This window comes from Lacerta agilis, chromosome 2 (assembly GCF_009819535.1).
Source record: "Lacerta agilis isolate rLacAgi1 chromosome 2, rLacAgi1.pri, whole genome shotgun sequence".
Classification (NCBI taxonomy): Eukaryota; Metazoa; Chordata; class Lepidosauria; order Squamata; family Lacertidae; genus Lacerta; species Lacerta agilis.
The window spans coordinates 20,744,081-20,758,217 of record NC_046313.1 but is presented as its reverse complement, the minus strand read 5'-3'; the positions used below and the strand labels follow the sequence as shown (position 1 = coordinate 20,758,217).

Genomic DNA, 14,137 nt, shown 5'->3' with positions numbered 1-14,137 from the left:
CTTAGGTGCGCGTCAAGTCCCGCTGCTGAAGGAGAGTAGGCTACCCTTCCAAATTTCGGAGTCACAACAGCGCAATCCTGAAACAGTTTTCTCGAACTCGCCGAAACTAGGGTGCCACCTGTTTCCTGAAAAACTCCCTCCCTTTCGTGGGGGGCGGGGGCGGGAATCCTTCATCTTACTGGTCCTTTCCCTTTATGTCTCCTCCGCCGAGAAAGATTTCCTTCCGTCGACTCACATTTATAGGCAAGCGCCTCGAGGGCTGCTCTTTGGAGAGGTGTTGGCGCGCGCGTAGCCCAACTCGCGCTCGCTTCTCACCCCTCCAGTCGCGCGTGTGGGGCTTTTTGCCCAGCGCCTGTGGGGCGGGGGGGGAGGCGGAGCCTGAGCCGGGGAGGGGGTGCCTCCCGAGAGCCCTCGGAGACGCCCCACCTCCTCCTTCGCGGAGTTGAGGCGGCGGGAAGAGGCGATTTGTGGCGGGTGCCGCCGTGCGCGCAGCACGCTGGAGAGAGCGCCCGCGGCCAGGCGAGGGAGCGCCCCGACCCAGCGCCGCCCGAGGGGGCTTGGCGGAGCAGCCGCTGTTCCTCGCGCCCCCGGAGGCGGAGACCTTTTGGAAGAACACTTTCTTTCTTTTCTTTTTCTTCTTTCCTCTTTTTCCTTTCGGGCCCCTGGGCGCGCCTTTCCCCGGTCTCCTCGCCCCCTCCCCTCCGCCCATGTCTTGGCTTCCTCGCTGCGATCTGCGTCGATGGAAGGAGGGAGGCGAGGGGGAGCCGGAGGAGGGGGAAGAAGGAGGGGAAGCCGCCGCTCGGGCGCGGTGGGGGGAAGGCAGTGCTCGGCTGCATCTGTCTCTTGCTGCTGCCCCCTGAGCCCGTCGGGGGGAGTATGAAGCACCATGGTGTGGTGCGACCGTGGGGTCCAGTTGCTGCTGACCACGGTGGGTGCCTTCGCTGCCTTCAGCCTCATGACCATCGCCATCGGCACCGACTACTGGCTCTACTCGAGCGCCAACATCTGCAACGGGACCAACATCACCACGGACGAGACGTCGCCAAGCCAACCCAAGAAACTCAAGGGGGACCTAACCCACTCCGGGCTCTGGAGGATCTGCTGTATTGAAGGTAGCAGCCGGGGTTGGGAAGGGTTGAGCTGTGGGGCGTGGTGGACCGAGGGTGGAGAGGGCTCTCGGCTGCTTGTGTGCGTGCGCGAGCGCGCGAGCGCGCGTCGCTGGGAAAGAGCAGGCGTCGCGAAACAAAGAAAAGAAAGAGAAGATTCGGGGAAAGTGTCCAACTTCCGCGGCTTGGAGTGGCGGGCGAGAAACAATGGAACGCTTTCACTCGAAACAGGAGGCTGTGCGGACGGTTCCTGGGAGCGTTCGCCGTTTGCCAGGCGAGGGTTTGCTGCCGGCAGTTCCCCAGCCACATCCTTCTCCTCTGTCTCTCTCTCTTCCCCTAGTACACACCCTCCTCCCCTCCACACACACCCTCCCCTCCAGATGCAGCCGGCCGCAGCCGAGTTGGTACTTCTGATCTGATACTGTCTGGGAGGGAGGATGTTGTTGCCTTGGCAACCGGTGTCTCTCTGATTGCTATGGGAACCGGACATAGGGAGGTGATGCTTAGCCCTGGGTGTCTGCTTCTCTCCAACCCAGCGCTGTCGAGTCGTTACCCTTTCCTGGGGCACTTCAGCTCACACGGGGAGTGAAAGAAAGGCGGCAGGGAGGAGATCGGGGTTTTTCGAGGGGAAAGTGCCTGTGTGTGTGGCAGGGGCGGGGAGGAGGAAAGGATTCTGGTAGCACTATTTTCTGGGGTTGTGAAAGCAGAACTGTCACTTTATTTGTGCATGCGTGCCTGTGAAGGAGACAGGGAGAGCAGTTCCGCCCTACTAGAGTACATATCTGGGACTTACAATGGGGCTTTCTTAAGATGCTCGCTTTCTTTAACAGGTCGATGTTTTAAAGATGAGAGTAAACAAATACAAAACAATCGTTTTAACTAAATGCCAGGCTAGTTCCAGGTTATGGGGGACTTTTTATCAATATGCCTTTCGGGGGTCCCCTGTCTTCCCTGCTACCTTCCAGTCAGAGCAGATTCCCCCACCTTCCTGCCAAGAGAGAGAAAGGGCAAGTGGAGGTGGCAGAGACGTGCACTTTCTCTCCCCCCCCCCCCCGGGTTGCATGATGGATAGCAGAGGATTGTACCCATGGCACTGCCCAGAGAGAGAGAGAGAGAGAGAGAGAGAGAGAGAGAGAGGAACTTGCTGTTTCTCCCCCTCCCCATCACACACACACACACACACACACACACACGGTGCAACAACACCCACCATTATAAAGCCCAGAAAGAGAGAGCAGATAAGCCAATGGGCAGATGCAGATGATCAGTCACAGAGCTGCCACCCTCAGCTTCTCCCCTCTGAGTGGCATGTTGGTTGGGATGGGCCAGCCTGTGAGTCAGTCCGCCACACTGTGCTGCCTAGAAAGAGGGGGGTGAGTGAAGAAGAGGAGGCTGCCGCTGCAGCTGCTCCTCTCACTTGCCTGAGGAGCACCCCGTCTGGGCAGGGCAGCAGCGAGGACTGGGCTGACTGCGGCCTCTCCCAGGTACAGGGTGAAGGCAAAGTGAGAGGAGGAGGAAGCAAGCTGTCCTTTGCAGCTGGCTCATATCCTTGCCCGCTCTCTCTCTTTGGGTGGCACAGAGGGGAGGAATGGGCCCTGTGGCGTCACCTGTAGTGTGTGAGGGGAACAGAAGCTGTGGCAGGTTTGGTTCTGCTTTTTCACCCTATTCCCTCTCTCTCTTTTCCCCTCTGAGCAGCGACATGGGGGGGGGGAGTGTAGCATGTTGCTGGTGGGCTCAGTCCCTACTTCCTGTTGCCCAGAGGGAGGGTGCAAGTGAGTGAGCCCACAGCCAATGAATGAGTGAGTGGAAGGCATGGCTACACCATCGCATACTCCCCTGCCTTTACTCTCTGGGTGCCACAGTAGGGAGAGCTGGGTTCGCTGGATCAGCCCTCACCAACTGGAGAGAGCAAGAAAGTGCAGGTCAACTGGCAAGAGGGTGGGGCATGAACAGCTCCTCTCCCTTTTATGCCCGTGCAATCTGCCTCTAGGCATAGTGTTGTGGTGGGGGGCTATGCCCAGGAGGTCCAATTGTCTGTGTTTCAACACGGAGATAGGGGGTCAATTGAGTAGGCAGAGGCAGTAATTTGTGCTCTCTCTGGGCAGTGCCACAGGGTGAGCGAGGAGGAGGAGGCACTGACAAAGCAACCACATTTTTCTTTGGCTTTTGTGCGCTTTCTGGACAGCCCTACGTGCTCCCGGGCTCCCTGCTAGGCTGCCCAAAAGTGGGCAAGCAGCAGAAAAAGCCCTTACCCCTCTTGATCATATGTTCAACACCAGTGCTCTCTTAACTGTATCTCCCTCTGGGCAGTGAAACAGATCCCATCCATACCATTGTACCTCCCAGAGGGAGAAGCTAACCGTAGCTCTTCCTTCCTTCCATCCATCCATCCCTCTTTTATGGGCACTGGAGTGCCAACCTGAACAAAATATTGGATGGCCCAGGTAAGCCCCACCCCGCATAATCGATCACATAACATAGTGCATGCACAACATTCGAATGGCAATGCCCATCAACTTTGTGTGGGGAGCTCCCCTCAAATATTATATCGGAGGAACTGATGGGACCTCGGCCCCTAGGAGTTAGCTCCTATGATGAGCACGTGAAGAGCAGAAACCTGCCACCTGAATCTGAGCAGGAGGAGAAGGAAATGGGGAGGAGGGTGTGTGTTGCTGTTGCAGTTGGCACAGAGGCGCTGCCCGCCCCCCACCATCCTTTGGGTCCCATATTTCCCAGGGACAGTTGGTCCAGCGGCCAACACAAGTTGAGATCCTGGAGCCTTCAGCAGCCACCCAGCAGTGCCTACTACTCCTAGATGCCACCAGCATTGACTTATAACACAGTGAAGAAGCCTAAAATCTTCAACACTCTCCACGCCCATTCCTTGCAATGAGGCTCTCCATGTTTGCTTGCACTGAGATAAGCCACGGATGTTCCGTAGATACTTCTTACAAGGAAACACATGGCACATTGAGGAAATACAGCATTGACAAACCGTGCAAGCCTCACAGAAGCAGCATCTGCTAGCCGGATGCATAAGCCAAGCACCTGACTCTCTGGAAATACGACACATATCCATCCATACTGCACGCAAAGGTTCCTTCTTAAGGAGATGCCACACCCCAGCAGCCCTTAATATTTCTCCCTTGTTAAGAGAGGGGTGGCAGATAAGAGAGAAGCTTAGAAGGGAAAGCTGTTGACTTTTTACTTGACTTTAGCTCATGGAGTAGAGGGGGGGGCAGCTTTCCTTTCCACGCGAACGCACTTGCCATATCAGCTTCAGTGCACCTAATTCAGTCGTTGCAACTTAGCACACACAAACTTTGCAAGCCAGGTTCCCCGGCTTATTCTAAATGACAGACGGGTAACGCAGTAGCACAAACAAAGCTAGGAATAGTTCAGAGACTTTCGTTCATTTCGGGAGGAGGCTAAGCTGGGCTTCTAAAGCGCTATTCATGCTGTGTGTTTTTCTGCAGTGATTTAGAGGCATCATTGATTCCTGAAGCTTATTTATTCAGAAGAGACATTTACTTCAGCTGAACTTTATACCCAAGGAAGCATGCAATAGGGAAGTAGCCTTAGTCTACAGGAGAAATGATTATTATTCAGGCTGCATAAAACTGAAAGCTTGTTGTTTATTCAAGAATGCTGTATTCTATATATATATATATATATATATATATATATATAAGTTTTGATTTAAAGTAGAGATGGGTGCATTTCTGCTTGCTTACCTTCTTAAGTAGCCCAGTTTTCCCTTGCACTTTTGGTGAAAACTCAGGGAGACCTACCCCAAATGAATTTACCCCCAACCCTCCCTTCTAGTACCCTCCTCTCCCCAGTTGTACCCCGTCAACAATGAGGGAGGGTGGTGTGGGGAGATTAAGCAGTGGAGAGATAATTTGTAAGACCTGAGCACAGGGGCCGAGGAAAGGAGATGCGGTGGGGGTGGACTGCCCCGGGTGTCTTCGCTTGGGGGGGGGGGACATTTGGCGCGAGGTCTGCCCACAACTCCCAAGCCTACCCTGGGCCATTGGGGGAAGGGGGGAGCTGTGTCGCTTTGCCGGTGGCATTCCCCCTTCCCCCTTCGTTTTGACAGCTGGGAAATCTTGGGAGTCACCTTGGGCAGGTGGCGCGCCAAATGTCCACCATTGGCGGCTCGCTCCGCCCCCCGGTTGCAGGGTGTGCATGCCACTCTGTGCACCCAAGCAGCTATCCTGTGCCTGGGAGGGCACCCTTCGTGCCCCACGCCCCTCAGGAGCACGCCCACCCTGGGCAGCGCTGGCATATGCTCTGCCGCTGCCTGAGCACACTTGCAGTGCATCAGTTGTGACTCGGGAGTCTGGGAGTTTCTTGTGTCCCTGGGAGATGAAGGGAACTCTATTTCCCAGCTCTCACGGTTGCAATTGATGCTCCTAAGGAGCACCCAAGTCTTGAATAGGCCCTCTGCTTCTACAGAACCCCCCCACACTTACCCTCTCTGAGGCCACATCACCTTTGCTGGGATAAGTTCTGGGAGAGGGCAGGCAGTGGAAGTGGAGAGCAGCTGGCGATGTGGAATGCTGGTGCTAGGGCCAGTCGTTATCTACGACATTCAGATTTAAGGGAATTTGAGTTTGGCTCATTGTTTTCACGGTTGGCAGGTGCCATTTCTTAAGTCCCTAAGACCCAAATTTCAGTGCCATCTGGAAGATAACTTGAAATTCCAGTCTGAAGAGGGAGGAAGAGAGATTCTGACCGGATATGATCGAATCTCAAGGAACCAGACTTTTGACTGTTGAGTGAAATGGAAAATAATAATAATTTTTGTTTGTTTGTTTGTTGGTTTGTTTGTTTGTTTATTCCCCACCCATCTGGCTGGGTTTCCCCAGCCACTCTGTGCGGCTTCCAACAGAATGTTAAAATACAATAATCTATTAATCATTAAAAGCTTCCCTAAACAGGGCTGCTTTCAGATGTCTTCTAAAAGTCTGGTAGTTGTTTTTCTCTTTGACATCTGGTGTGAGGCCGTTCCACAGGGTGGGTGCCACTACCGGGAAGGCCCTCTGCCTGGTTCCCTGTAACTTGGCTTCTCGAAGCAAGGGAACCGCCAGAAGGCCCTCGGCACTGGACCTCAGTGTCCGGGCAGAATGTGGCGTTGTTTCTGTGAATTCATGTCTTTATGGTAAAATGAGAAGTCATCCAATGGGAGTCAGCTTTGTCTTGGGTCTTGCCAGGTTGGAAACTGCCGGGACACGAAAACAGTTCTAAGCTTCAGCTGCAGTCACTCAATAGCAGCCAACAGATTGTACAGACTCAGTGTACAGGTTCTAGTGAAGCGGCATCAGACAGGTCCTGTGTTAGAAACTCATATATATAATCTAATCACCAAATGGCGCCTGCCTCTTTTAAGGTCATATGATGTTTGGTGTTTTGTTTTTTGGTCACAATATTTTCCCCCCAGTAATGGGTAAATATGACACCAGCAGTAGAAGTTCAGTCTCCACAAACATTTAAACAAGTTAAACTTGATTCAATTTCAGAAATGTCTTATTTGAAATTCAGATTTGGCAAACACTAGATTATTATTTTTAATGCTGCAATTCCCTGTGTGTCTTCTCAGAAGTAAGTCCCATTGAGTTAACTGGTGCACACTCATAGGTATGTCAGTATAGGATTGTAGCCTGAATTATGGATTTGGTAATTACTTCCTGCAAATCCATTATATTTCTGTGTATTGTTAGTTTTGCAGCCTGGTCCTAGCCATGTTTCTCAGAACCAAGACTCATTGATTTCAATGGGACTTAGCCTCTAAGTACGTATACTTAGGATTCTGCCATGCACTTATTTTCACCTGCAGATCCATCTAAAAGATAAAAAATACTGCTTAACAGCTGAACATTTCTCAGACTGCATGATAAACTGATATTGACCTGGATAACAGCAGGAAATGCAAGTTCATTTCAGGCCAACTGACATTTTCTGTTTTAAGTGCTTCTTATCCTCATTTATAAAATATTGCTTCGAAAACTGTTGCATAAAAAAAAATTAACCAAAGGATTCCCAAATGTTTTAGTAAAAAAAGATGATATAACGGCATTATAGAATGGTCTCTGTTTTCAAATGCCCAACATGGTTGTTTTTCCTTACATGTTAAAATTTTAAATAGCCAGATTTCCTTTCTGTTGGGGTCGATTTGCTCTAGTTAGTGCTACAAAGCCTCAGCTATAGCTACTCCTGGATATTAGAGGCCTGTTCCCTAGCCTGTCTAGTACTGAGTTCCCGAAGATGGAAATAAGAAACATAGAGGGCTGCTGATAAATGATTTTTACTTATAATTTGGCAGTGGTGTTTCTCTTAATAACTAAGAAAAATGCACTCGCCACTGCCATTTATCTCACTAAACATATCTACTTTATGAGTAAACTTGAGCAGTAAGAAATTTGCTCCAGGAGCAAAGGATCCAACCTTCCAGATGAGATACTTCCGTCAGTCCAACAGGCTACCAAAAATCTGACCAGCAATCCAAAGAAAACATGCGTTCAGATGTTTCATTCAAATTAGTGTTACTATGAATGTAGTAGAATGCAGATCCATCCTTTCTCCTCAGCCAAAGATGCATTCTGCTGTCTCAAAGGCACGGTGTCCTCTTGAAGGATATTTTAGGACAAGTGTTTCCCAAACTTGGGTCTCCAGCTGTTTTTGAACTACAACTCCAATCATCCCTAACCACTGGTCCTGCTAGCTAGGGTTGATGGGAGTTGTAGCCCCAAAACAGCTGGAGACCCAAGTTTGGGAAACACTGTTTTTGGAGAAGGTAGAAGTAGCTGCTGTCCGTGGTATCTCCAAACGTATTGAGATCTAATGTGCTTTCCTCAGTGTCACCTCACCAGCCAGTCTGCCCCTGACTGAGTAGATTTAATGCTAACTTACAGCATTAATTGCCAGCTAGTTTGGGGCTAAATACGGGTGTTTGGGGCCTGTGCAGTCCTTGGGGCAGATTGTTCTGGGCTTCAGGCTGCTTCCCAGGTTTTCTAGCAAACTTGACACAGCAACCTCCTCACTAAATCAGCATGGCTCCTCTAACAGAAGTATATTTAAGAATGTGATGTTTACATTTAAGAACCACATTTTAGCCATGATGGTTGTGTTCTGCGTCCACAGTTGGAGGCAGTAATGCTTCTGAATACCAGTTTCTAGAAAAAGCAAGAGCACTCTCTTGCGCAAAGATCCTGATAGTGGGTTTTCCCACATTCATCTGCTTGGCCACTGTGAGAACGGGATGCAGGATTAGAAGGACTATTGGCCTGATCCAGCAGGCTATTCTTGTGTTCTTAAATTCTTGCATCTAGCCATGCTGCAAAATCTTCACAAGACAAACTTGCAGTTTTGATTCCTCCCTAATATTAGCTAGGCCTATCAAGAATGGACAGGGGAGGGGAAATGAAATTTTCATATTGAGATTTTGTTCCTACTCCCCGCCACCTTTGCATTTTATGTCAAAACACCTAAGAAGCATCTACAGTTGAAAAGCAGCTCATGTATAAACTGTGCTCCTAGCCTGGGAAAATGTATTTTTTTAGCCAGAGCTAAAATAACTCTAAAATAGGTAGGTGTTGACAGTATACATTCATGTAACCTTAACAAGGGGTGAGGAACTTTTGGTCCTCTGGATGATGTTGGATTTGGCCTTCTGTGGCCTGGTAGCTATTGGGCACTGGCTACTATCGTCTTCAGAGATGTTTCCAAGGTGTTCCATCTTGGATTTTAGGTCAAGCAGATTTAGGGACCCTGACATCTCTTGACCAAACAATCTACCTCATAGGCAAGGTCTAAAAAAGTGTTAAGAAAAAGCTTGGACTTCTGAGTTTCCCTCTCAAACCTCTGCCGCCCACTGGCTGACAGTAGGCTACCAAGCTATCTTTAAGGTCCAGCCCCTCTCCACCTCTATGATGCCCCATTTATGGGACTCCTTCTGGCCTCTGCTGGGGATCCAATCACCAGCCAGGCCTTCCACTCCTTTGGTGAGCTGAGTGAAGCTGAGGCCAGTTTAGTTTGCAGATGTGGGCAGGAGGTCTCCCCTGCCCAGTCCACCAACAACAACCCTCAGCTTGACACTAAGGATATTTGGATTGCTCTGTAAAGTCCTAAACAGCCTGGGGGCTGTGTACTTAAAATGTCGCTTCATTTCTTATACCTCTGCCTGATCTTTGCGACTGAGGTAAGTCTGCCTGTGCCTGCCAGCGTCAGACTTTCCTCAAGAAGAAATTGTGCTTTTAGTTGGGTGGCACCAGAGTTATGAAACTCCCTGCCTAGTGAAATCAAGCTGCAATGAGATTTAGGTGCCAACTTCAGACTATTGGCTATTTCGGCACACTTTCTTATGAAAATGATTTACTGCTTTTATAATCTTCTTGTCAGATGACTCCTTCTATACTTCGTTTTCTTTCTTGTATTTTTGCTTTCATTTAATTGGTTGTTTGTTTGTTTGTTTGTTTGAGTTGGGATTTTGTACACTGCAGATATATGTTTTTTACATGAGTTTGCAGTCTTGAAATGAGTAAAGTTATGATGATGGGACTTGTATTACAGCAACATCAAGTTCCCCACTGCAGCACTGCTGTCGAGGCTGTCACCATCAGGAAATGGGTTCCTAAACAACATGCAAACCTGTTGTTTATTTGTTTCTTATATACCCTGCCTTTCCTCTAAGGAGCTCAAAGCAGCACCTGTGTTTTGACCCCAAATAACATCTTCATAGCTACCCTGTATGGTACTTTAGGCTGAGATAGGATGACTGGCTGAAGGCCACACAATGAATTTCATGGTTGAGTAGTGATTTGAACTTGGGTATCCCCAGTCTACAGAGGCATAACTAGGGTCCCTTGCACCCTTGGCCACTTGTGACCAAGTGAAGATGCCCAGATGTCAGGTTGGTGCCTGGCATCTCAACCATCTGGAGGAGAATGCCTGGGGATCCTTGGATCTGGCCTGTTTTCACACACCAGCAACACATCCTGCAGAATTCTATTAGTTATATTTTATCTGCACCACCACAACGAATTTCAGGAACCAGAATTCTGTGTCAAAAAATATGACTTTTGAGCCATCGGGCTCCAAAATGGCAACTAGACATTCCATTTTGGCGACTAACCCTGGTTTAAGGAGCCATTTGGTGCTTAGCTTATGTAACTGAGTTTTTAACACTGCTGATAGGAGATTTTTGCACACACCCCTGGGCCTGTGCCCCCGGCAGAGGCTGGTTTCACCAACCCTTAGGTTTGCCTCTGCCAGTCTGACCCTTCTGACCATTACACCACACTTGCACTCATGAATCCATGCTGACATAATTTATTTATTCCGTTACTCACTTCCCATGAGGCATCCCAGAGCTGACATGCAACTTCAATGAGACAGAACACCCTTAATTACTTCACATAGTAAACAGTATTGGTTGTGCTAGCAAATAGTGCCTTTCCAGTGACATCCTATGCATGTAAGCCTCAGTGAGATCAAGTGGCTTACTCCCAGGTAAGTATGTATAGGATTGCAGCCATAATATATCATTCAGTGCATCTCTTTAGAATCAGGGTGCAAACTGCAGGTTTGGAATACTTAATGGGATGCTTATGAAGCACATTTAAAACTAGGAATTGACCATTAACAATTTTCTATATTATTTTTGATCATTCACTGCACAGACTTTTGCATATTGCGCTGGCAGAAAAAAACCAATGTTCAATATGAAATTTACCAAAGGAAAGGCAAAAACTTTTTACTTTTTTTTGCTACCTGGGAGCCCACTCATGGAATACATTATACAAGGTCTTCATCTTTCATCTAACTTCCATGAGAATGTGGAACGTTACCTGAAGTGGCTTCTGCCCTCTGCCATTTGGACTCTTAATTTCTCCGACTTTGGATATCCACAAAAGCTTTTCAAGTGCTTGTTCTTCTGTGCATGGGTGGGAGGGACTTGCCAGTTTCTATATTATTGCTTTCTCATGAAAAATCATTTGCTTTTAATAATTGCTGGGTTGCAATTAGCCATTTGACCAGACGATGTGAAACATAAATGGACAACAGGAGAGCTTATGTAAATTGTTTTCTGATAACAGTTGCAAAATATGTCTGACACTTGCAAAATTAATGCCTTTCCGCTTGTTTATGTTGCCGAGAAGTGGTGCAAATTAGCTTACGTAAGCAGAATTCTGGTGTGTGTAGAATTTCTGTAAAAATGCTGCCTTTTGTGCAAATTTGCATCTGTGCTGGACAATTGTCAACACAAGTGCAGAGTAGTTAGTAGTCACAGTTCGAAGCACTGTATTGGCACAAGGGTGTGTTTGGCTTGATGTGGTTCTTATGCACTTATGAGGAATTATGCCTTGAGACAGTCAAATAGGCCTTGGCACAACATTTGGCTTCCACAGATGTTCTAGTTAACTAAAAGTAATTGCTTGAACAAATGTTTGTGACAAGCTAATGAAATGGAATTAGCAGTAAAGGTGATCCCATCAAGCCATGCTTGTAGATCTGCTCAGCCAAATAAATTCTGGGGAGCTTCTCAAGTATTTACTCGGCAGCAGTTATAAAGTCATAGCTGCCCACAATATAATTTCAAAAAAAGAGAGCAGCTCCCAATGAAATTCTGTTTTGGCTAGATTAAGGATGTGACTTGACCATTAACTAGTATTTATTTATTTATTTCATTTATATCCCATCATTCCTGCCAAGGTGCCCAAGGTGGAGTTCATCCCTCCCATCATGGTATTCACACAACAGCTCTGCAAAGTAGGTTAGGCTGAGAGACAATGATTGGCCCAAGGTCACCCAGTTGAGCTTTATATTACGGGGGGGGGGATTGCTTTTATGTTTTGGATAGCTGGTCGGTTCACCTTGGTCAACTCTGGGCAACATCCAGTTTAATTCAGACCAATGTGGGGCCTTGATTTCTGCTCTCCCCCCCAAAAAAAGACCCAAATATCTCCCTCGTTTGTAAGTGCAGATTTGAAATGTGCTGTGTCCCTTGGCTTGCATAAGGCTAAACAGAGGCTGTACCTCAGCAGTAGGATGGTGGGTGAGAAAGCCCATCTTTCACCAATGATCCTGCTGCCCAAAATATAATTCCCGTGTGTCATGGTGGCAAGGGATGCTCCTGAGCAAGGGTAGGCAATGTAGTGCCCTGATTTGTATTCAAAGGGACTTTTATCTAGGTAAGTCTGTATAGGTTTCCAGCCTAGAAGTCCAGACCAGCGTCAGCAAGTAAGGACCACCACTGAAAAGAGTCTGTCTCTTCTGCCCTCCAGACCAATTCACTCTGATGGCAGGACTGTGAGCCGAGCCTCTGTGGCTGATCTTAAGGACCAGGCAGGTTAATTACAGGTGCAGATAACCTGGTCCAAACCAATTGAGACTTTAAATTGGAAGTGCAACCAGTGTGATGGCAGATGGTTTGCTATTACAGTGGTACCTCGGTTTTTGAACAGCTTAGTTCATGAACAACTTGGAAACCGAACACTGCAAAACCGGAAGTAGGTGTTCCAGTTTTCATCCCCCTGTGTTTCCTGTTGCGCTGCTAATTTGCGCCCCCCGTTGTAATTCAAGCCTTCCGTTTCCGATTGCAATGTTCTGAGGTGATATTTGGAGCTTATATTTGGTGCTTTTGTTTTTGCTATTTATTTTGCGTTTTTTGTTTTTGAGGCTTTTTCGGTTAATTTGTTTTTATGACTGTGTGGATCCCAGTTCAGCTACTGATTGATTGATTGTGTGAATGTGGAAATGGATAAAAGCTCCTCATCCAAACAATGACTATCATCAGTGCAGGTAAGAAAAAACATTAATTTTAATTTTTATCATCTACAAGACTCTTTTATTTATTTTATAATACAGTAAATTGATTATTGCTTTCATTTTATGGATCAGTGGTCTCGTTAGATAGTAAAATTCATGTTAAATTGCTGTTTTAGGGGTTGTTTTTACAAGTCTGGGACGGATTAATCCGTTTTGCATTACTTTCTATGGGAAAGCGCGTCTTGGTTTTGGAGCACTTTGGTTTTGGAACAGACTTCTGGAACGGATTAAGTTTGAGAACCAAGGTACCACTGTATCACTCTTCAGTGTGTAGCCTCCAGAGAGCATATTGCATAGGATAGGGAAGGAAACACACATCCAGAAGAGAAGGCACAAGAACTAAAGAAAACAAAAGTGCCAATAAAATTGACATAGAAGCAGCAAATGATGCGGAGACAGGGCAGGGAAATCCACAGTGTGCTGACATCAGGACATGAGGTAAGTGATAGCGAATTGGAGAGTATGTTCTTGAGGGCAGCCTTGTGCCCAATATAATAATAACACAAGATTCTGCCCTGATTCCGTGAGAATAGAAGTCACAAGCGGGATCCGAGGAATCCAGTCAAATGCAAAGTACACTGACAGTGGGCGTTCCACAATTTCTGCTCTTGGTACACATACTGCTGATCATGCCAGCTGTGCTGGTTTAAGCCATAGGTCTTAAGAAAGAAAATGCAAATCTGACATCTAAAAATTGCAAAAAAGGCATTTTGCATGCATACATGTGAGCTACTGTTCTAAAATGAAAATCACCTTTTTTAAAAATCCCCTACCCCTAGGTCTTACTGTACTAGGAGGTCTTGAGAACCCCAAGCTATCTGAAAGTCTCAAGAATAAAGCTGAAGAGGCAGGAAACTTTCCACCTTAGAAGAGAAGACAGGCCCCAAAATCCAACTATTCTGGACAACAGCCATAAGAGAAATATGCAATGTAACTAAGCAAGTATTAGAAATCACCCTAGAACTGGCCCTACTAAACATCTTTCAAGACAATAATGCCCACTCACATCACAAAGAACTCATAACCCACCTACTCTCAGCATCCAGAAACATCATAACCAGACACTGGAGAGACCTGTCAGGAGTAAGCATGGACCAATGGTACCAAATACTATGGGAAACAGCCCTACTAGAAAAATTAACCAATTAACCAATAAACTAAAACTGACACAGGGAAAAATAGAAGAAGAAGCCTGCACCACG

General features: G+C 47.4%; 1 protein-coding gene across 1 annotated transcript in view; it reads left to right on the top strand.

The window, feature by feature from the left end:
• Positions 1–463: 463 nt before the first annotated feature.
• The window catches only part of CACNG4 (calcium voltage-gated channel auxiliary subunit gamma 4), an 81,388-nt gene continuing 67,714 nt past the window's right edge, over positions 464–14,137 (top strand). The window contains exon 1 of the mRNA XM_033138878.1: positions 464–1,112. Within this exon, the coding sequence (XP_032994769.1) occupies positions 887–1,112 (226 nt within the window). The 5' untranslated portion in view covers positions 464–886. The remainder of the gene's footprint in view (positions 1,113–14,137) is intronic.